Source organism: Lepisma saccharinum, chromosome 5 (assembly GCF_977018435.1).
Source record: "Lepisma saccharinum chromosome 5, izLepSacc3.1, whole genome shotgun sequence".
NCBI classification, from domain to species: domain Eukaryota; kingdom Metazoa; phylum Arthropoda; class Insecta; order Zygentoma; family Lepismatidae; genus Lepisma; species Lepisma saccharinum.
In genome coordinates, this window is record NC_139233.1 from 51,932,177 (window position 1) to 51,951,036 (window position 18,860).

The window sequence follows — 18,860 nt, forward strand, 5'->3', positions numbered from 1 at the left end:
ATAAGTATACATTTATGAATTGATATTGCAAATTTCATAGGCTCTTACTGTTGTATGGTACAAGTATATATGCACCTCACTTTGCAATTGTACATGTATTGCACACTTGTAACTTTCATGTTGGAGGATGGAGATGAATTTGAATTTTATTTTTATGTAGGATATCCTTGACATTTGGTTTGATAGTGGACTTTCTTGGTCTTCAGTGCTACAAGAGAAAGTAGCTGATCTCTATCTTGAAGGTCTTGACCAGTTTACAGGATGGTTCCAGTCTTCCCTACTTACATCTGTTGCATTGAGAGAGCAGCCACCATACAGGTACAGACAAATTTTCGGCTTGCTTTATTATAAAACATAGCCATAGCATTGTAAGTGAGCTTTTGGACCCAAGTGACAAGCTACACTCTTTACTTAGACACAAACCTCCAGAAATAGATGCAACCTTTCATACTGGCTGCATATGATGTTTACTTGCCACTCAGACTGGGTCTTTGTCTCAGGCTGTTATGGATGCATTCGCGGTCAGTAATTGATTGATTGATTTGCTTTATTTCACTTCGCTTTTTGTGCCACTTTTGGCTAATTTGCGAAGATGTGAATGAGTGATGATATGATAAAATTGATGAATGGATACTTACAAACATCCATGCCCAGGCCGGGATTCGAACCCTGGACCCCTGGCATCGTAGGGTAAAGTGCTAACGACTCTGCGACGGGGGCCAGCTCACGGTGAATGCATGACCTACAGTACCTATTCTGGTGTGCTCAGTTTGTGGCTGTGTCACATGTTGCTTGGCACTTCAGTCTGAAAGCTGCCTAAGAAGTCAAACATATTCTTGTGAGTGGCCCATCAGAAAATCAGTGGTTGTTAAAATTGCTACTTTTCGTGGTCTAAGTGTGTACTTCTTCATTTCGAGATTTGGTTAAGGCTGTAAGGATTGTTGAGCTGAGAAAATATAATTTTTAAATGAAATCCCAGTATTTTTTTTAAGATATGGTAAGTTGGTAATTATTATTGTTTGGCTAGTTTCCACCCCCTACATGCTCCCTGCTGGCAGTTTTCAATGGCATAAAGGAGAGTTTAGGTAAAATGATGCTCTTTTAAGTCTCAATTGGTTTCCAATAAAAGAAGTGATTCACAAATTTCTAGTCAGCTAAATCTATGTTTTTTCATGGCCATTAGTCTTGTATTAGGGGCGTAATATTACATTTTTCCACAGAATATGGTGTAAGTAATGTTTTAAGCAGATTTTTTTTTCGGTTTTTGTTGTTCTAATTTGTAAGACCTGAAGCCCCAAGCAAGAATACACTGATTAATTTTGGAATTCTCTCTCGGAAGTGCTGTACTGAGTACAAAAATCTAGGGATAAGTGTGGATGAAAATGGATTTTTATGCAATTACAAAATGTTTCTTGTTATGTAGCCAAGAAATAATGACAAATGTCTGAGAATTACAATGTTAAGAACCACATACATGAATTTCATATTAGATATTTTTACATACTTTAAGTGTATTACTTATTTTTACATTTAGTTTTCATTTCATTTCGTAAAGCATATATTTGTGGGACAAACATTTCAAAATATGATTTCTCTAAACATTCAATAATTTTTAAATTATTATGATGGAGTCTGCAGTGTGTCATTGACAGAATTTCTGAGAAATCCTCTTGAACCTATAAAACAACCCAGGAATACAGAAATTGGCAATTTTTTCTACATACTTATGTTATTTTGCAAGTTTTAGTACATAAAGATCCAAGTCTTAACTTGTGTGTTTTCAATATTGTGTACAGCTTGTTTTTTGAAAATGTGTTTTTCTAATGAATACTGTAAGATGAAGGTCCCTACTTGAGTATTCTGAGTGACTTTAAAATGCTGTTAGTTCTGTATCTAATAATTACTAGTTCAACCCTATAGATCTCATAATGTTGCATTGTAGTCATTTAGTAGAATGCTATAGTTATATACAGTAAAAACAGTTTTTTCTTTTGTATTTGTAGGAAAGTGTTTGTTCATGGCTTTACATTAGACGAAAAAGGAAGAAAGATGTCAAAATCTTTAGGAAATGTTGTGAACCCTAAAGAGGTTGTAGAAGGAGGGAAGGATCTTAAAAAGCAACCTGCATTTGGAGTCGATGTTTTAAGGTAATATGCTGGAAATTATGTGCTGTTAAGATCCATTGTGCTTTATTATTTCAAGTATGATCATATTCCAACTGTATTTTGAGAGTCAAGGAGGTAAATCGGACACTTTTTATGGATTGCTTTTCACTTGCTTTTGTCCTGTGGGCAAAAAGTTCAAATATTCTTCATAAGTTGATTTTGCTACAGGAACACAAGTATATTCAAAGTTAACCATTTGAGCTACTACAATCACTGTGGTATATTCATTATGATTGTACATTTGAACATATTTGCTTACAGTTGTTTCAAAAACACAATTGATTATCATATTTCATTCTGAGCTATTAAAGAAAGTGCCGGGGTGTGCCACATCATACTACTGGAACCCTGATTTCACATTTTGTAGGAACATGTAAATAATAATAAAAAAAATAACATAAAGAGCAGGAATGCGTGAGGGAAGGTGAAATTCAAATGCAGATAAGAAACTCCTGCATTTTTTTGAGTGTATAATGTATAATACAAAAGAAGTAATAATATGAATTAGTAAGAAGACATGCAGTGAAAATCAACCTCTCATGGTAGGGTTGGCAGATGTCCACATTTAGCTGCTGCCTATACTAATAGTATAGGTAAAGATTTACTGTTAAATTTAGTCATCTTGATTAGTAGGATCTCCATTTATTCTATTAATTAGTGATTTGTTGCTGTTTTAGAAGTTTTGATTACATATTTTTAGACATTATTATGGCAAGAAAGGTGATAGTAAAAAGTACTGTGGATAAAATGGTTGACCAGAGGATGGTTAGAAACTGTTTAAAAGAAAATAAAAGTATGCAAGTGGTGCTGTTTTAACGATATGGCTTTTCTTGCATCTGGAGTGAATTACTTCACATTTCTACTCTTAAAAATATATTTGCAAACTGAGTTGAAATGAGTTAAAACACTGCTGAATAATCTGGAAATTCATTCAACAATAGTAGAAAACCTGGAAAAGTCAGGGAAACTTGTGAAATGATCCATGTACATAATGATAATGTTCCAGGGTGCTTACTTGTTATTGAATCATTGCAAAGATAATGAATCCAAACCTAGACATATTTCTGTGTATGCTTAGTGCTGAAAGTGCATATACAGTGGAACCTCGATTTTACGTTTTTCAGGGGACGAAGCTGAAAAAACTTAATATGCGGGAAAATGCAAAACCGAGGAAAGTAAAATCGGGGTCCCACTGTATATTCGTCAGGTTGCTTGTTTTAATTTCAGATGGTGGGTTGCATCTCATGCAGTGCAGCACACGAATATCACAGTGGTGCCTTCAGTACTCCAGGAGAGTGCTGATAATGTACATAAAATTCGCATCATTTTGCGATTTATTCTTGGTTCACTGCATGATTATGTGCCAAATTCTAAAACTTCAAGTGAAACTTCTCTTCAGATTCTTGATGCCTACATGTTGCATCTTCTGTGGAACTTTTACCATCAAGTAAGTGCTATTTATTTGTTTATGTGTTCAACTGCAGGCATTTTTTGAGAGTATTATAGAGGTTCTGATATTCTAAAAGGTATGTTACATACTGTAATCTGGTTCAGTACTTTTTTGTAACTGAATATTGATACTGATTCAAATACTAATATGAATATCTGACAATTGAGGTACATAGAATTAAAAAAGAAAATGATATTTCACACCATTGATCTTCAAATTCGTGAAAGCCAAGTCACAACATTTACCTTTTGTTTTGTGGTTGTCCTAATTTACAAATCAACCTCAATACTTAGAGATGGGAGATTTGTTTGAAATTTGTTGTTAAAAAGATTGAAATTGTTAAGATTGGCTTAAAACAGGTTAAAAAGTATAAAAACTAGATCCCATTATCATATTGGTGGAATGACCAGCTATCATGCAATGACAACCTAAACAATTTATAATAAGTAAATAAATAACTTAAAATTACTCAAGACAGTTATAATTTATGCAAAACATAACATATACATTGAGCTATCATAATTTGTAATGAATAATTATTTAGAATTACTTGTACTTCATAATACTCCAAGTAACCACTAGATCTTATTTTAAAAGTGGCTTTAATTCTTTTGGTGTCCGTTGCCTGGAACCTCAAAAGCTTACACTACCAAGGTATTTGCAGTCAGCAGAAAATAGTTGTGGAATCATGAAACCCAAAATTTTATATTTATTATGATTTTTATTTATTTATTTATTTTGGCAGAATCACCATGTAATGGTAAAAATCAGTAGCCATTCACAATGTAAGGTTGTTTTTCAGGACAGGGTATAAGTTGTAGGATTTTTAGTGAGTTTTTTAATGAGTTCCTAACAATGGCGATTTTGCCCTGATTCTACAACTGTACAGGTGTATAGTTAGGAAGTTCACACAGCACCAAAATGAGTTATGATGCAAAATTTATAAAAATTATTGAAGCTTGCATATTAATATCTACTGGGATTGTATAGGCCTCGTTTTTAAGAAAATAGTCATTTTAAAGGTCATTTTGAAAATTCTTTTTAGTTCATGAACTTCTTAGATCTAGTCATCACAGTAATAAAGCTGACAACTTGAACCTGTACCAGTGATGATTCTTTTTCAGAACAGCCTCCCCGATGGCATAGTGGTAACGTCATCGCTGTGTAATCAATGTGGAGGCACGTAGTGGTTCGGATCCCACTTTAAACTGTAGGCCCAGTCCCGATTAGCCTTCCTGTGCATGAAGTGGACTTAAAACACCAATTCAATCAATCAATCAAATCTATTTCAGAATAATCCATTATAGCTGCATTTCTATGAGCTTCTTCGTGGATGTCCTAGTTAGATGCAACATTTTTGTAGTAAATATCTTTAGAACAGGCTATTCAATCCACCCAAAATTCTCTGAAATGCTCTAGCAGTATTTCGGAATGAATCTGTTTATAGAACAGATTTCTTTCCTATTTTTGAGACAGCCTTGTGCTTTTAGGGGCTCAAGTTCCAGATAAACCTTAAGATTATACCATCATTCTTCAAGCTCTGGTGGGGGCAGTGTTAGGGTCAAATATAATTAAGTATATACACATTCATTGTAATGGTGGTATTTGCAGAGTACTTTTAACGACAATGAGTGAATGTTTACTGTTTCAGGTGATAAACCACTATAATGGCTTTCAATACAATAAAGTGTGCCAAGCAGCTGTAAATTTCGTTACTAGTGATGTGTCTGCATTCTACTGTCATGTGATAAAAGACAGGTGAGTGATGCTTATGATCTTGTCTTTACAAATGTTCTTCATGTATTTTGTCCAATCACATAAATTTTATTACAAACTTCAACCAGCACTCACGGCTGACTTGGGGCATCCCATTGCCTTGTAATCAAGAATTCCCAGGTTCAATTCCCGGCTGACATATAGTGGTCAGATTGCACTTTAAACTGCAGGTCTAGTCTCAATTAGCCTAACTGAGCATTAAAGTGGACTTAAAACAAACTTTTGTCATGGTTCACTTAAAATTAAATTCTAATGATTTAATGGTGACTTATCAATTGCCACTGTCCACTTGAAACCTGTTGGATTACTGCTTGGTGGGATTCTGGATTGTGTTGTTTTTCTGCAAGCTGGTAGTTGCACTACCATAGCCAGTTCATCTCTGCACTGTAATCAACACTTCAGTACTAGCTGTTACAGCGAAACGTGGTGTACCTGCCTGTTGTCCTTGTTTAATTTGTGCCAAAAGTGAATTATGACATATGCTACCTTAGTTTAGTATCGAACAGAGTTTGAGTTACGTCTAGCATGTACTTTTTTGATAGCGTGGTTGTTGTCTCGGGTGTTTTTTCATTGATGGGGCTGATTATGTTACGTACCTGAAAGAAGGGGAAAGTGTTACTTGTGCTTGCATACTTTATAGGCTATTTTAGTGGAGGGGATAAGAGAGGCTGCACTGATATTACTTCAATCCATTACAAATATTGGTATCGATACTTGTGCAGATTTCTGTTATGATGCAAGTATTTGTATATTTAAAATTTAATGACAGGCATGGTGATGTAAAATTTATTAACACCAATGCATAGTATTGTATTGATCTGACACAAAATTACACTCATTTCATGAGGAACTAGAATCATAGATTCATCTCCTCTTAATTATTGTATGACTTTCTTGAGTTTTACAATAGTAAAAGAAGATGCTGTCAGAAGTTTGTTACCAAATCTGAATACAAGAATATTCAAGACACAATATCAAAATGAGGGATTACGTTCACAATTATAAACTGTTTATAGACATATTGTATTGGTAAAATTATCATCAATTTCACTGAAAAACTGATATAGTGGAACTTTGATTCTTTATTGGGTTCAAAAGGATTGAATGTATAATGTAGATTATGTAATATAATGTAATGTAATTTGTGTAGTAACTGGTCATGCAAGGTTTTTACATGTGTGTGTGTATATATATGTATGTATACCATCTTAGAATTGTGAGGTAAAAAGTTCTGGAGAACCAGGATGAAATGCCCCCAAGGATAAAAACCACTTTAATAGTAACTTTTGTTGCATTATTTTGTAATATCCAACAGTAGTCATACAACTTTTAAGAACACTGATATGCAGGAAAATGTTAAAACCAGAAACTCAAAATCAGGATTCTGCTATATATTCCTTTAGTGATATTTTTTAATAATATGTCCCCATCTCCATTAAACAGTATTCAGTTGTAGTGTCTGTACTAAATGTGTACCATAAAATACTGTAAGGGCAGTGCTCTTGGATTTTGAGTCACAATTTAAGCATACTATCTTTATTTTATTGTAGTAGTTCGCATTTGAGCTCCTGTGTTGCCGAATGAGCACTCTCGTCTTTGGTGCTAACAGTATTAGATTCTATTCCTGGTAAGGGAATTGATGTAATATTGTGAGGGCAATTGACAAGCCTACTTGTAAGCATAAGTAACAGACTCTTGTCTCAAAAGCAAATAAGACAGCAATGACAGAACTTGGCACGCTGCCGATGCATGACCCAGCTGCTGGGAGGCCATGGTCTGGGACAAACATTGTATCTCTGATGCAACCAGGTATAATGTTGTTTTTCTACATATTTTATCTTGTACCTTCGCAAAAGTTATTTTGTCGGTACTCTCTCTATGCTAAGATTATGCTATTTTTAGGTTATATTGTGATCCTGCAGGGAGTCGAGGACGTCTGTCTTGCCAGTATACATTGAACAATATCTTCCAAGTTGTAACATGGTGCCTTGGACCTATAATACCACATCTTGTAGAAGAAGCATTTCTACATTATCCTGTTAAAAAGGGTTAGTCCTCATATGCATATGTATTATATCTGTATTCTTTTCAGGTATCAAATAAGACTCAACTGAAATCTGTGCAGATACACCTACCAATTCCCACCAATACTGATACTTGAACATTGTAACAATTTAAATTAGTTCTGAATATTTATAAATGATAAGGTATAAGTAATCCTTTGCGAGCCTCAGCTACTGGATGGGTCACAGGTGGTGGATAGTAAAATCCCCTCAGGTATGAAGGGAAGCTGTGAATAAGGGGGAACCCAAATAAGCAGTCCCGGACCAAGGTGGCAAGGCTATCAGTGTGTGGGAGAGTGAGTGTCCAGTGGCATGGACATACTCAGCAACTACCACAGATACCCATCAACAGCCTTGTGTCATGGCGAATAAAAACCACCATAAAAGTGTTTGCCCCCACTGCCCCCACTGCCCAGAAAGGCTAAAGGAGTTGGAATCCCGACAGAAAAACAAGGGTGTACCTGAGAACCCACAGGTGGCAGCCCCACAACCCAGGTGTAGGCTGTGACAGGCCCGATTAGTGGACAGCCGAAAACATGAATAATTCGAGAAAGAGAGAAGCAAGCCGGACTGGAAATTGGAGACTACGCAGACTACGAATAGGGACATTGAATATTGGAACACTGACAGGAAGGACTGAAGAAATTGTAGATCTAATGGAGAGAAGAGGAATCAACATCTTTGGAATGAGCAAAACGATTGATTGATTCATTTGCTGTTTTAAGTCCTTTGTGCACAGTAAGGCTAATCGGGACTGAACCTACAGTTTAAAGTGGAATCTGAACCACTATGTGCCTCCACCGGGTATCAAACCCGCGACCCCTTATGAATGAGCAAAACGAAATGGAAAGGAAGAGGAGAAATTAAATTGATTGTAAATTGAATGTAAGAGAAAAAGTAATAGAAATAATTTAAGTGTGTGCCCCACAAACAGGATGTTCAAGGGAGGAGAAAGAAAAATTTGAAGAAGACTTGGAAGGACATGTAGGAAAGGAATGGCAAATTGTGATAGCTGATTTTAATGTACAAGTGGGAAGAGACTGGAAAGGGTATACGGAAATACTTGGAGCAGATGGATGGGGACAGAGGAATGAGAAATGATGGAGGCTACTGGACTTTTGTAAGAGAAACACACTGTTAGTATGTAATAGTTGGTTTAAGAAGAAATATGACAACCATAAAATTACAAAATACAGTTGGAATAATGAACAAAACTCTGTAATAGATTATATATTGGTAAACAAGGAAGTAAAGAAGATAATGAACAACATTAAAGTAATACCCAGCGAGAACTTAGACAGTGGCCACAGGCTACTAATAGCAGATATGAGGAGATGGAAAATAAAAGATAGAAAGGAGGAACAATTGAGAAGGATAAGAGTGGAAATTGAAGGATAAGATGATTAAAGAGAAATATCAAGAAATATTGCGAACTAAAGTGCCAAGAGATGAACCCAAAGGAGTAGAAACACAGAATGGATAAGATTTAAAACAGAATTAGTAGAGGCAGTCAAAAAGGTATGTGGAAGGACACGCAAGAAAAGAAAGAAACACCATAATGGAATGAAAGAACTAGAGAGGCAGTGAAAACAAAAATGATGCATTTAGAAAATGGTTTAAATTTAAATCGCAAAATGCATGAAAAGAGTACGTGGAAATGAAGAATGAGGCAAGATCAGTAGTAAAGGAGGAAAGAAGAAAGTGGATGGAAGAAAGGGCCAAATAGCTAGAAGAAAATGTAGGTGGGAACAAGAAAGTATTGTGTGGATTAGTGAGAGAAAGGAGAAGAGAAGGAGGAGACAGCTGTAAACTAAGTGATGAAAGAGGAAATGTTGTAGAAGAGGATGAAGAAATAAGAATGTGGAGAAATTATTTCGAGAAATTGCTGAACGTGAAAAAAGGAAATGAACATGAAGAAGTGAAGGAAAAAGTGAATCTCACGTGGAAAGAAGTGGAGGAAGCACTGAAGAGAATGAAGAGAAATAGCGCACCTGGAGTAGATGAAGTGCCAGTGGAAATGATACTAGGAACAGGAGTGATTGGTGTGCAGTGATTGTACAAAGTGTTGAAAACAGTGTGGCAAGAGAGAGAAGTGCCAGGAGATTCGACAAAGGGACTAAAAGTTCCCATATTCAAGAAGTGTGACAGAAGGGAATGTAAAAACTACAGAGGAATAACATTAACGTGCCACTCAGCAAAGGTGTATGAGAAAATATTAGAGAAAAGAATAAAGGAAGTTACAGAGCTGAACAGTATGGATTGAGAAGAGGCAGATCAACAGTAGATCTGATATTCACCATGAGGCAAATACAGGAAAGGCATGCACAGAACAAGGATTTAGAAGGCTCTAAGAAAGGAGTCAAGGAAGAGAGAGTGTGTAGAGTGCAGAGCACTCAACCAGAGCTGTGTGAAAGACACCTGTGGGAAAAACGGAGTGGTTCAGCATAAGTAATGGACTAAAACAGGGAAGTGCTCTTTCTCCACTGCTCTTCATAATTACAATGGATGTGATTAGTGAAAAGGTGAGGAAGAGATGAAGGCCCAGTTGTTCGGTGATGACGTAGTAATATGGGGAAACAGGGAAGAAGAAGTACAGAGACAACTTGATAAGTGGAATGAGTAAATCAGAAGAGCAGGAATGAAATTCAGTGCAGAAAAGAGCGAGGTGCTAATAACAACATGAAACAGAGCCAGAAATGAACCAAGAATGAAGATGAACACGAAAGTTGAGGGTAGTGAAGAGCTTCAAATATCTAGGAAGCATAATTGAGAGAAGTGGAAGAATAGATGAGGAGATAAACAGAAGAGGATAAATGGGTGGGTGGTGGACTATATCAAAGCATTCGAAGATGAATATGGAACAGGGATGTACCTATGAAATGCAAGAAGGTAATATATAACACATACTACGTGCCAAAAATTATGTACAGCGCAGAGACTTGGACAATGACAGAGAGACAAAAGAAAGATGCAGGCAGTGGAGATTAAATTTTTAAGGAGTATATTGGGGAAGACTAGAAGGGATAGAATAAGGAGATCCGACAGACAGTGGGTGTGGTGAAGCTTCAGGACAGGATAGATCAGGCACAGATGAGGACACACGAAGAGGATGGATGCTGAAAGACTACCAGTAAGAGCTTATGATGCACAAGGAGTGGGAATAAGGCCAAGAGGGAGACCAAGATGTCTGTGGAAAGAGCAGATAGTCGAGAGTGTTAGGAGAAGAGTACAAGATTGGAATACCATGGAAAGACAGGAGTGGTGAAGACCATGGAAAAATGGAGAGGATCGACTTCTATGCCGACCTAGCCAGAGGCAGGAAACGGCAAGGGATGATGATGATGGTGATGGTGTATTCAGAGATGATTTTTCTGTTCCTTTATTCATCTTGCTGGCATTTTAATGAAGTTAAAATGCTATATTTTTTACTGAAAAGCAGTGGCGGCGATTGGATTCCAAAACTAGGGGAGCAAGATGCCAAAACCGGGGGAGGGGGGGGGGGGGGCAAGGACAGTTTACTTTCCCTCGTAGCTAAGGTTTAGCATAGACAAAAGTGGCAAAAAGTCGGGGGGAGGCAAAGTGCCCCCCTTGCTCCCCTTAATCGCCGCCACTGCTGAAAGGTTGTGACATTTTGCAACCTACACCCTTGCTTTCATGGCACTGCTGAACTGTCTCGAAAACTGTCAAATCATTGATACCATGTGAAATCAATACTGATACTAATATGACACTTGAAATTTTTATCAGTTTGATTGGAATAGTTATAAATTGTTGTGTTCATAACAATTTTATTGCATGTGTCTGTGTGTTTCTCTCTGCATGTGTCTCTCTCTCTCTATCTATTTCTCTCTATCTGTCTGTCTATCTATCTATCTATCTACGGATTTCTTGAGTAGAACTGACATATCCAAGAAATTTATAATGCAGAAAACTTTCAGAATTCCACATGTTTAACAAATGATCCTTTGAAATTTGCTGACTTTTAATGATCAAAAGAATCAGAACGTTACTTCCTGAAGTTGAGATCTCAATGTCAAATGTTTTTCTTCTGTTTTGATATTTTGGTACCCGGTGCATACTTCTAGTTATAAATGTTAAGATACATGTATTTTAACATCCCTGCAGATTTTTCTATACATGTTAAAAGGATGTGCATGTGTGATGGTTAGTAACTTTGCTACATGTGATGTTGTTTTAGGAAAATATCGACAAAAGTATTTGCTATTAAAATTACCACCTGAGCGCTAGTGTCGCTTCCAATATGGCCGCTCTATGTAGGATACATCCTTGTTTATGTTCAGTCCGTAGTAGCGCGTGATCATGGCTGTTATGGAAAAAACGTTGAAGTTATGCAATATTTTTTATACAGGGTGGTGCAAAAAGAATGCATGTTTTTGGAATAAGTATAACGTTGTTGATTTTCAAGATACAAACGTTTTATTAACACCAAAACCATCGTTATGAAATGCAGTTTTGATTGATATACAGTGATGATTTAAGTATGGAAAGATGACGTCATTGTTGCAGCACACATCCGGAGCCTCTCCTCAAAGTTCCGCATTGCCCTTGCCAACATTTCGTCTGTCACAGCTGTAATTCCTTCACGAATGGCAACTTTCAGCTTGTTGACTGAACGAGGTTTTCGACTTGAGGTAACCCCACAGAAAGAAGTCTCAGACAGATAAATCTGGGGAGCTTGGGGGCCAAGAGACATCGCCGAAACATGAGATTACATGGTGGGTACAGCAACAATAACGTCATCTTTTCGACATCATCTTCCATACGTAAATCATCACTGTATACCTATCCGAACTGCATTTCTTACTGATGGTTTTGGTGTTAATAAAACGTTTGTATCTTGAAAATCAACGATGCTACACTTATTCCAAAAACATGTGTTCTTTTGCGCCACCTTGTATATTGCAAAAAGGATGTAAATACCGGGAACTATAATAATGGGGAAGCTGTGCTGAGAACGAAACATTTAATTATGATGGGCAAAAATAACACAGAAACAGACAAAACATGTACAAGCACTGGTCCTTCAAAGCAGTGCTGTATCATCTATACCTCATGTTGTAACTAGTTCTATTGAACATGATTTGAAAATAAAACAATTGACCTGTACTTGAAAAGCTGGGCAGGAGAAAATTGTGAAACATATTGTTTCCGTTCTTCCGCAAAAGAGACAGGCTGGTTTAATAATAAATAATAGAATCACAATTTCATGATCAGGTTTACAGGCTATCTTCGGTGAAAAATGACATCTTACTGAATGAAACAGCAATATTAGAACATGTCCATTTTCTCTTTCTGGTTACATTTAAGATACTAATTCATTCTCAAACTATTTTCACCTTTGCACTGAATACTTGTGCCTGTTCCAAATTTCCCCCATAATACATTGCTTACTTGGATACATTGGACAACACACTTCATGACTTTTGAGAAAAATAAATGTTTTATTTGTGAAGTAAAATTTAAAACTTTATTTTCATGGTAATGTACGAGTATAATCAGGTTTCGAAAAATAAAGTGAGAAAACTCGTACATTCTTTGTAATTTCCTTGCTGCATTTTTGCATTTTTCCCCATGCCAGTCTTCTGTCAATCACTTATGTTTTCCCTGATTTATTTACAAATTTCATTTTGTTAATTCCACAAGGTGGAAACACGTGAAAACTTTTCACTTGTTCCGACCCATGAATGCATTTAAAACCAAAAACTGAACAGTAGACGTTACTTTTCCGCACATTCCCCATACTGTGAACGACATCAACACAGCAAAGTGTCGTACATGGAGTGGTTCCTGAAAGTCTCACCAGGTGGCATATTGGATAATTTTAATTGCAAATACCAAGGATGTCTCTGCTGCTTTTCCAGAATTAAGTAATGTTTTTTTTTCTTCTTTATAGAGGATGAAAAGTCATTATTCCGAACGAAAGGTCCAATTATTGATTCTGGATGGAAACAGCCAGAGATTGCCAATGTTATGGACGCTGCTCTGCAAGTGAAGGATATGGTGAATAAATTAGCACCAGCTACAAATACTTTGGAGTATGATGCTCTAATATTTGCAACTGGGAGCCTATGCGAGAAACTCAAGGTATGCTATGATTAATAAACTATGTAGAAAATCAATATAAAATTGTGTTTTCCACAAGAGCAACTCTGCTGCCCTGTTATGGATTCTACATTATAGTCTTTCCATTGGTGGCATCCACCTGTATTGCCCCCATTATTTTGAGCACCTTCATAGGAGCAATTAATAAATAATTATTTCAATCCGATTGATGATAAGTAGTTGTTCAAAGAACCACAAAAGTTCCTAGGAGAATCCAGCCAGTGATTAAATACTATGCACATGTACTATGCAGGGTAGGTACATTTGTCTGCTCAGCAGTTGCTGCCCAGTGGCTGATGTGAGCAGGGTAGTTCAGAGTCAGATTTTGATGAAGCATTGAATTTTTACCACCAAAATTAGGAGTATTACATAAAATGTTATTACTTTTTGATCACACCTCATATATAGGTATGAGTACATGCAAAATCCAAGCTTAAAAGAAAACAATCAGTTAATTCCTACTTTCATTGTTTCATGAGTCATCACTGGCATGGCTAGATATGGACTGATCGGTCCATGCCCCTCCCAAAATTTTGCCAAATTGCAGTGCCCTAAAATAAAATGAAGAAATAGAAGTATCCAATCTTTATGGATTTTGGGGTGCTGAATTTTAAAATAACATTATCTTTTATAGTTTGGCCACTGTTAAGTAATTAAATGTAACTGAAACCCTCTGAAAAAGTCATGCTCTGTTTAAGGACCATGCTCTTCACAATCTCAAAATAATGCAGATTTAGTATTTTACATGTTTTTTTTTTATATTTTTTGCAAATTTTACATGTAACAAATTTTCACAGATATCCAGTGAAAAACATTATGAAAATTTTCAATTTTGTGCTATGTAAGTTTAATGTGTGATAATATCCTGGCAAATGGTAAATGTAAATTTCCCCTTGCATATAGCACTGTATCATGAAGGCACATTTTAGGGGTTGGGGGGTACGTCCCCACGCATTCTCGATCTTGACCACTTTGGAGATGATGTAATCAGCACCACACTCTGGCCACCTTTACCCCCAGGTACCCATTGATTTGAGGCTGGGTGAACCCTAGAGCTGCTTTATTTGGGGACAAGGCTGGTAAAATTCCAACCTTAGATCACCCATCCCGGAAATTGAACCTGGGTCTCCTACGTGGCAATCAGATAGTGTACTGACTAGACCACCGTGGCACCCATTATTTTTTTATTTTTTTTCTGGCAAAAGCAGTATCTTATTAATACAGTAGTCACAATTGATATACACAGTAACAGATACATTGCAAGATTTTTTTTCAGTGTTATTTTTGCTTATCAAGTTTCAACATGAGGTTTTATTTTTATCAAAGTTTGCACCCCTCCAAAAAAATATCTTCGCTATGTCCCTGTGAACCATTGCTACTTATGTTTAAATTTCAGCTGTTCACAGTTGTCTATCTAAATTTTCAGTCGTCACTTGACCTGCCCTTATCAATCATACTTTCCACAACACAGAAACTCATCTATTTGGTAATGTTATCTTCCAGGTGTTACAGCCAGAAGAAGAAAGTACAAGTTCTGCCCTAGTAGAAATATTAAATGTTTCAGGAGCAAAAGTTGTAGAAAGTAATGACGAGAGTCATCCCGAGAACTTCAAAGTGGAAATTCGGCAAGCATCAAGGCAAAAGTGTGAGAGATGCCGTAGGTTTACGGCAGCTGATTCAGACGTATGTGAGAGATGTTCTAATGTTTTGTCTTCACTTGTATAATAAAAGTTGTTAATATATATGTATAGGCAGTGTACTGTATTTCATACCTTTCTTAAGTATATCTTCATCCTCGTGTTGATCCAGTAGTAATTGAAGCATATTAAAAAACAAGATTAAATCAGAAAACATACCTTATTATGTCTTCTGAATTTTCTGACTGACCTTGGTCCTTCTTCAGGAGTGAGAGAAAAGAATAAGTCATAGAAGGGATAAAATGTTGATGTCCTGCTTATGTCACTGCAATTCCACCAAAAGGGGTCTAGGAATAGCTTTAGCAACTTGGAGATATATTGTCAGCACTGACTTTTATGATATTACATATTTATTATCTGCTGTGCAAGCTACACTAACAGCACTACCTAACCTATTGACATGTGTATTTATTTCTGCTATTAAATGCATACATGAGTAGGTCATGTTTTGTGCTTTTAACATATCTCTCCAAGTTGTCACATCAGCTGGAATTACAAATAGTAGGGATGTGCAGAATGGGAAATATTTTCCATCCTGATCCCAACTTCGGGAAATGATTTTCTGACATCTTGGGATTCTGAATAGTTAGGAAATTCCAAATGATTGTGATCAAACGTGATTCGTACTTGAAATTTTCCACACTATAAGTAAATGCTGTAACTGTGAAATTTTGTGAAAATAGCAGTTTTTATTACAGAAAATCCAAAATCAATAACTTGAGAGTGAAATAATGTGTAGAATTAAGAGATTTAACACAGTGTTGGGAAAATATCAAACATCAGTCGGGAAGTAGTGAATTTTTCTCATCCTGCACATTTCTAGTAAAAATTCACACTCCAGAAAAAAAATGGTGAGGTTGGGAATATTCAATAGAAAAAAAAATCATGTATGTTGATGTGGTTTACGGCATTCACCACCACTGCTAGGAATCCATAAACAGCTGCGAATGACTGGACTGACTCTTGGAACTGGAGTAGAAGGTGAAAATAACTAAGCTAGGCCAACAATTTTTACTGTATGTTTCAACTTTGTTCAAACCTTCTTTCAGATGACAACTTTTTCATCTTTTTTCTTTACCCTGTCAATGAAATGGTAGTCACTAAATCACTACAATTCACTGATCACTTGTTTCGCATTATTTGTATGTATACAACAAGAGTTTTAGCTACTATTGTTAACTGGTATATTAATAGCATTGAAATCACTGTCTTGCATCTTCTAGTAAATCCATAACCAGTTAATGTGTGGGGTGAGATCAGAGTGATGAAAGGAAAGTCTGTAATTGAATACTGTTCTGACATAAGCCAATGTAAAGTCTTGTCATTTGAGAAACAGATTATTTGCATCTTGATTTCTTTCTTTCATGCAAACATGACCAGTGCATAGATGTAAAATAAAAGTTAAAACTGCTTGGAGTAGATTATAATAGAAGTATGTATACCCTGTTGTTTGCAATTGTTGTATATACCATTCCTGCCCCTGATGTTTGTAACCATTGTGAATGCCATACTGTAATGCTCTGTATAATGCATATCTTTCTGCAGTAAAGATAGAAGAACCTATTGGTAAACAAAAGTGCTAGTGGATGATTTTCTCGGGAATTTAATAGATGCCCCTTGGTTGTCTTTTGAACAATCTGTGTATGTAATTAGATGTGTTGACCAGTTTTCTCTACACTGTATGCTGTCCTAGGTCCCTGAAGTGTATTTTGCTGCTTGTGTGCAAGGGTATAGCAAGTTGGTAAATAAAAGGATGCATGAGGGTAAATGTCTTGGTAGGGGCCTCTGGCAATAAACAAAGTATAAACTAATATGTTTTGGATCTACATCATCAGCCTCAGTCAGCTGTGTTTGCATTGCAAACAATTTATTGAATGGATGAAGATGATTTTCCCAAGATTTAAGAAGAAATTGGTTGTTAGTTGGATCCATCTGTGGGTCAGAATGTTTCTCTGCTTTCCAAGCAGACACTGACACTGGGGATAGATGGCACAAGTCCTAGATAGATCCTCGGTACCGTTCTCTGTAGAGTATCGTATTTTGTGGTGTAGTCTAGATTTTGCACCTCCATAACTGAAAGTTGCATAATCACAGTAGGAACGAAAATAACTTTGGAAAATGAAAGTAAAATTTGGGGGATCCACCCTATTTGGTTGATGAGAAGAGGTAATTTTACCTCTATTTCGAATCGGACACAACCATCTCAAGGACTGGAACCTCTGCATGTGCTGTGCCTGTAACGTTTTAAGTGTTTGTCATTCTTCTTGAATGTTTTTAGCCTTTCCAACGATTTATCATCCATGTTGGGAGACAATAATAGTGTTTTTGGCAAATGTTTTTAGTTTTTGAGGAAGTTTTTAGATTATCCTTACCATTTTTAATGTGTTGTGCTTGTTCTGTGCAGGTCCTTTTACAACGTGCACTTGTATTCTTTCCTAAGGCTAAAAAACATCTTGTTTTTTAACTGTAAGGTAAGAGTTTTAGATAAGGCAGTGGTTCTCAAACCTTTTGATCTCATTGCACCCTTTAGTCGTAACTAAATGTGTAATGTACCTCTACCATAGGTTTTCTCCAAATAGTGGGTTTTGGGGAATTTTTTTGGCTAACTGATTGGTGATATGTTGGAGGCATGCATCTGCAATAAAGCAAAATGGCATTCAGGCTGTATGTTGAAAGATGGTAAACAAATAAATATTGTAATGCAATGTTTATTAATTTTTTGGGTGTTCCTACATTTACAGTCTTTATGATTAGTTACAAAAATGAAAATTTGAAACACGTGTATGCTAAGAAGTACTTAAAAAACTTGAATTTTCACGTTTTTCCCTGAGTTGTTGAAGAAAACATATATAAAAAAGTCTGTTTGTAAACAATGTGTGGAGCACAATTTTGGAGTTTTTATTGTAAATCCTCGGTGTTTCTAGTGAGAAGGATGTGCCTGCATAGCCTGACACAGTTTCTTGATGTCTGGTTGTGCACTTGAAACTTTCAAGCGAAGATTCGGCTCCAAATTTAGTCTATTATAGATTTCAAACGAGTATTTTATTCCAAGACATGTGATACAAAGATGAGTGTGTCAGTGACAAGATGGGCCTCATTTTCCTGTCGAGTGTTAAAGCTATGAAGTCTGAAACAATGAAGTATGCTCTACATATCTGCAGGAAAAATGTTGTTGTGTGGGTATTCTTGACATTTCTCTTCTGAGCTGATCACGTACCCTCTTCAAGTGATTTATGTACACCTGGGGGTACACATACCACAAATTGAGACCACTGAGATAAGGGGATAATTCCTTGTATACTTATAAGGGTGCAAAATGGCCACACAAGCCAAAGCTCCCAACAATTGTAACTCAATCTACAGAGGGTAGTAAGGAAACTGTCCTTGGCACCCCCCCCCCTCCAAGTTTTGGAACCCAATCGCCACCACTGATGAAGATATTTTAATTTGTGACAAAGTTTATGCAAATTGATAGAAATATATGCTTTCTTACCTCTATAAGAAAGCAAAAGCAATGTAATAGAGTTATTTTGTATCACAGCACTAAATATGGCTATGGGATTTTGACTGATATGGAGGTTGGAAA

The 18,860-nt window shown here is 36.4% G+C and overlaps 1 protein-coding gene across 2 annotated transcripts in view; it reads left to right on the forward strand.

Annotated features, from left to right (window-relative positions):
* The window catches only part of LOC145987817 (isoleucine--tRNA ligase, mitochondrial-like), a 54,516-nt gene extending 39,103 nt beyond the window's left edge, over window positions 1-15,413 (forward strand). The window contains exons 11-17 of one of the 2 annotated variants that reach the window (XM_083122539.1): window positions 161-318; window positions 2,004-2,147; window positions 3,393-3,612; window positions 5,267-5,373; window positions 7,294-7,439; window positions 13,369-13,559; window positions 15,081-15,412. In XM_083122539.1, coding sequence (XP_082978665.1) covers window positions 161-318; window positions 2,004-2,147; window positions 3,393-3,612; window positions 5,267-5,373; window positions 7,294-7,439; window positions 13,369-13,559; window positions 15,081-15,302 — 1,188 coding nt within the window. In that variant the 3' untranslated portion in view covers window positions 15,303-15,412. Of the gene's footprint in view, window positions 1-160; window positions 319-2,003; window positions 2,148-3,392; window positions 3,613-5,266; window positions 5,374-7,293; window positions 7,440-13,368; window positions 13,560-15,080 lie in introns of both variants that reach the window. The other variant, XM_083122540.1, reaches the window with a different exon arrangement.
* Window positions 15,414-18,860: the final 3,447 nt, after the last annotated feature.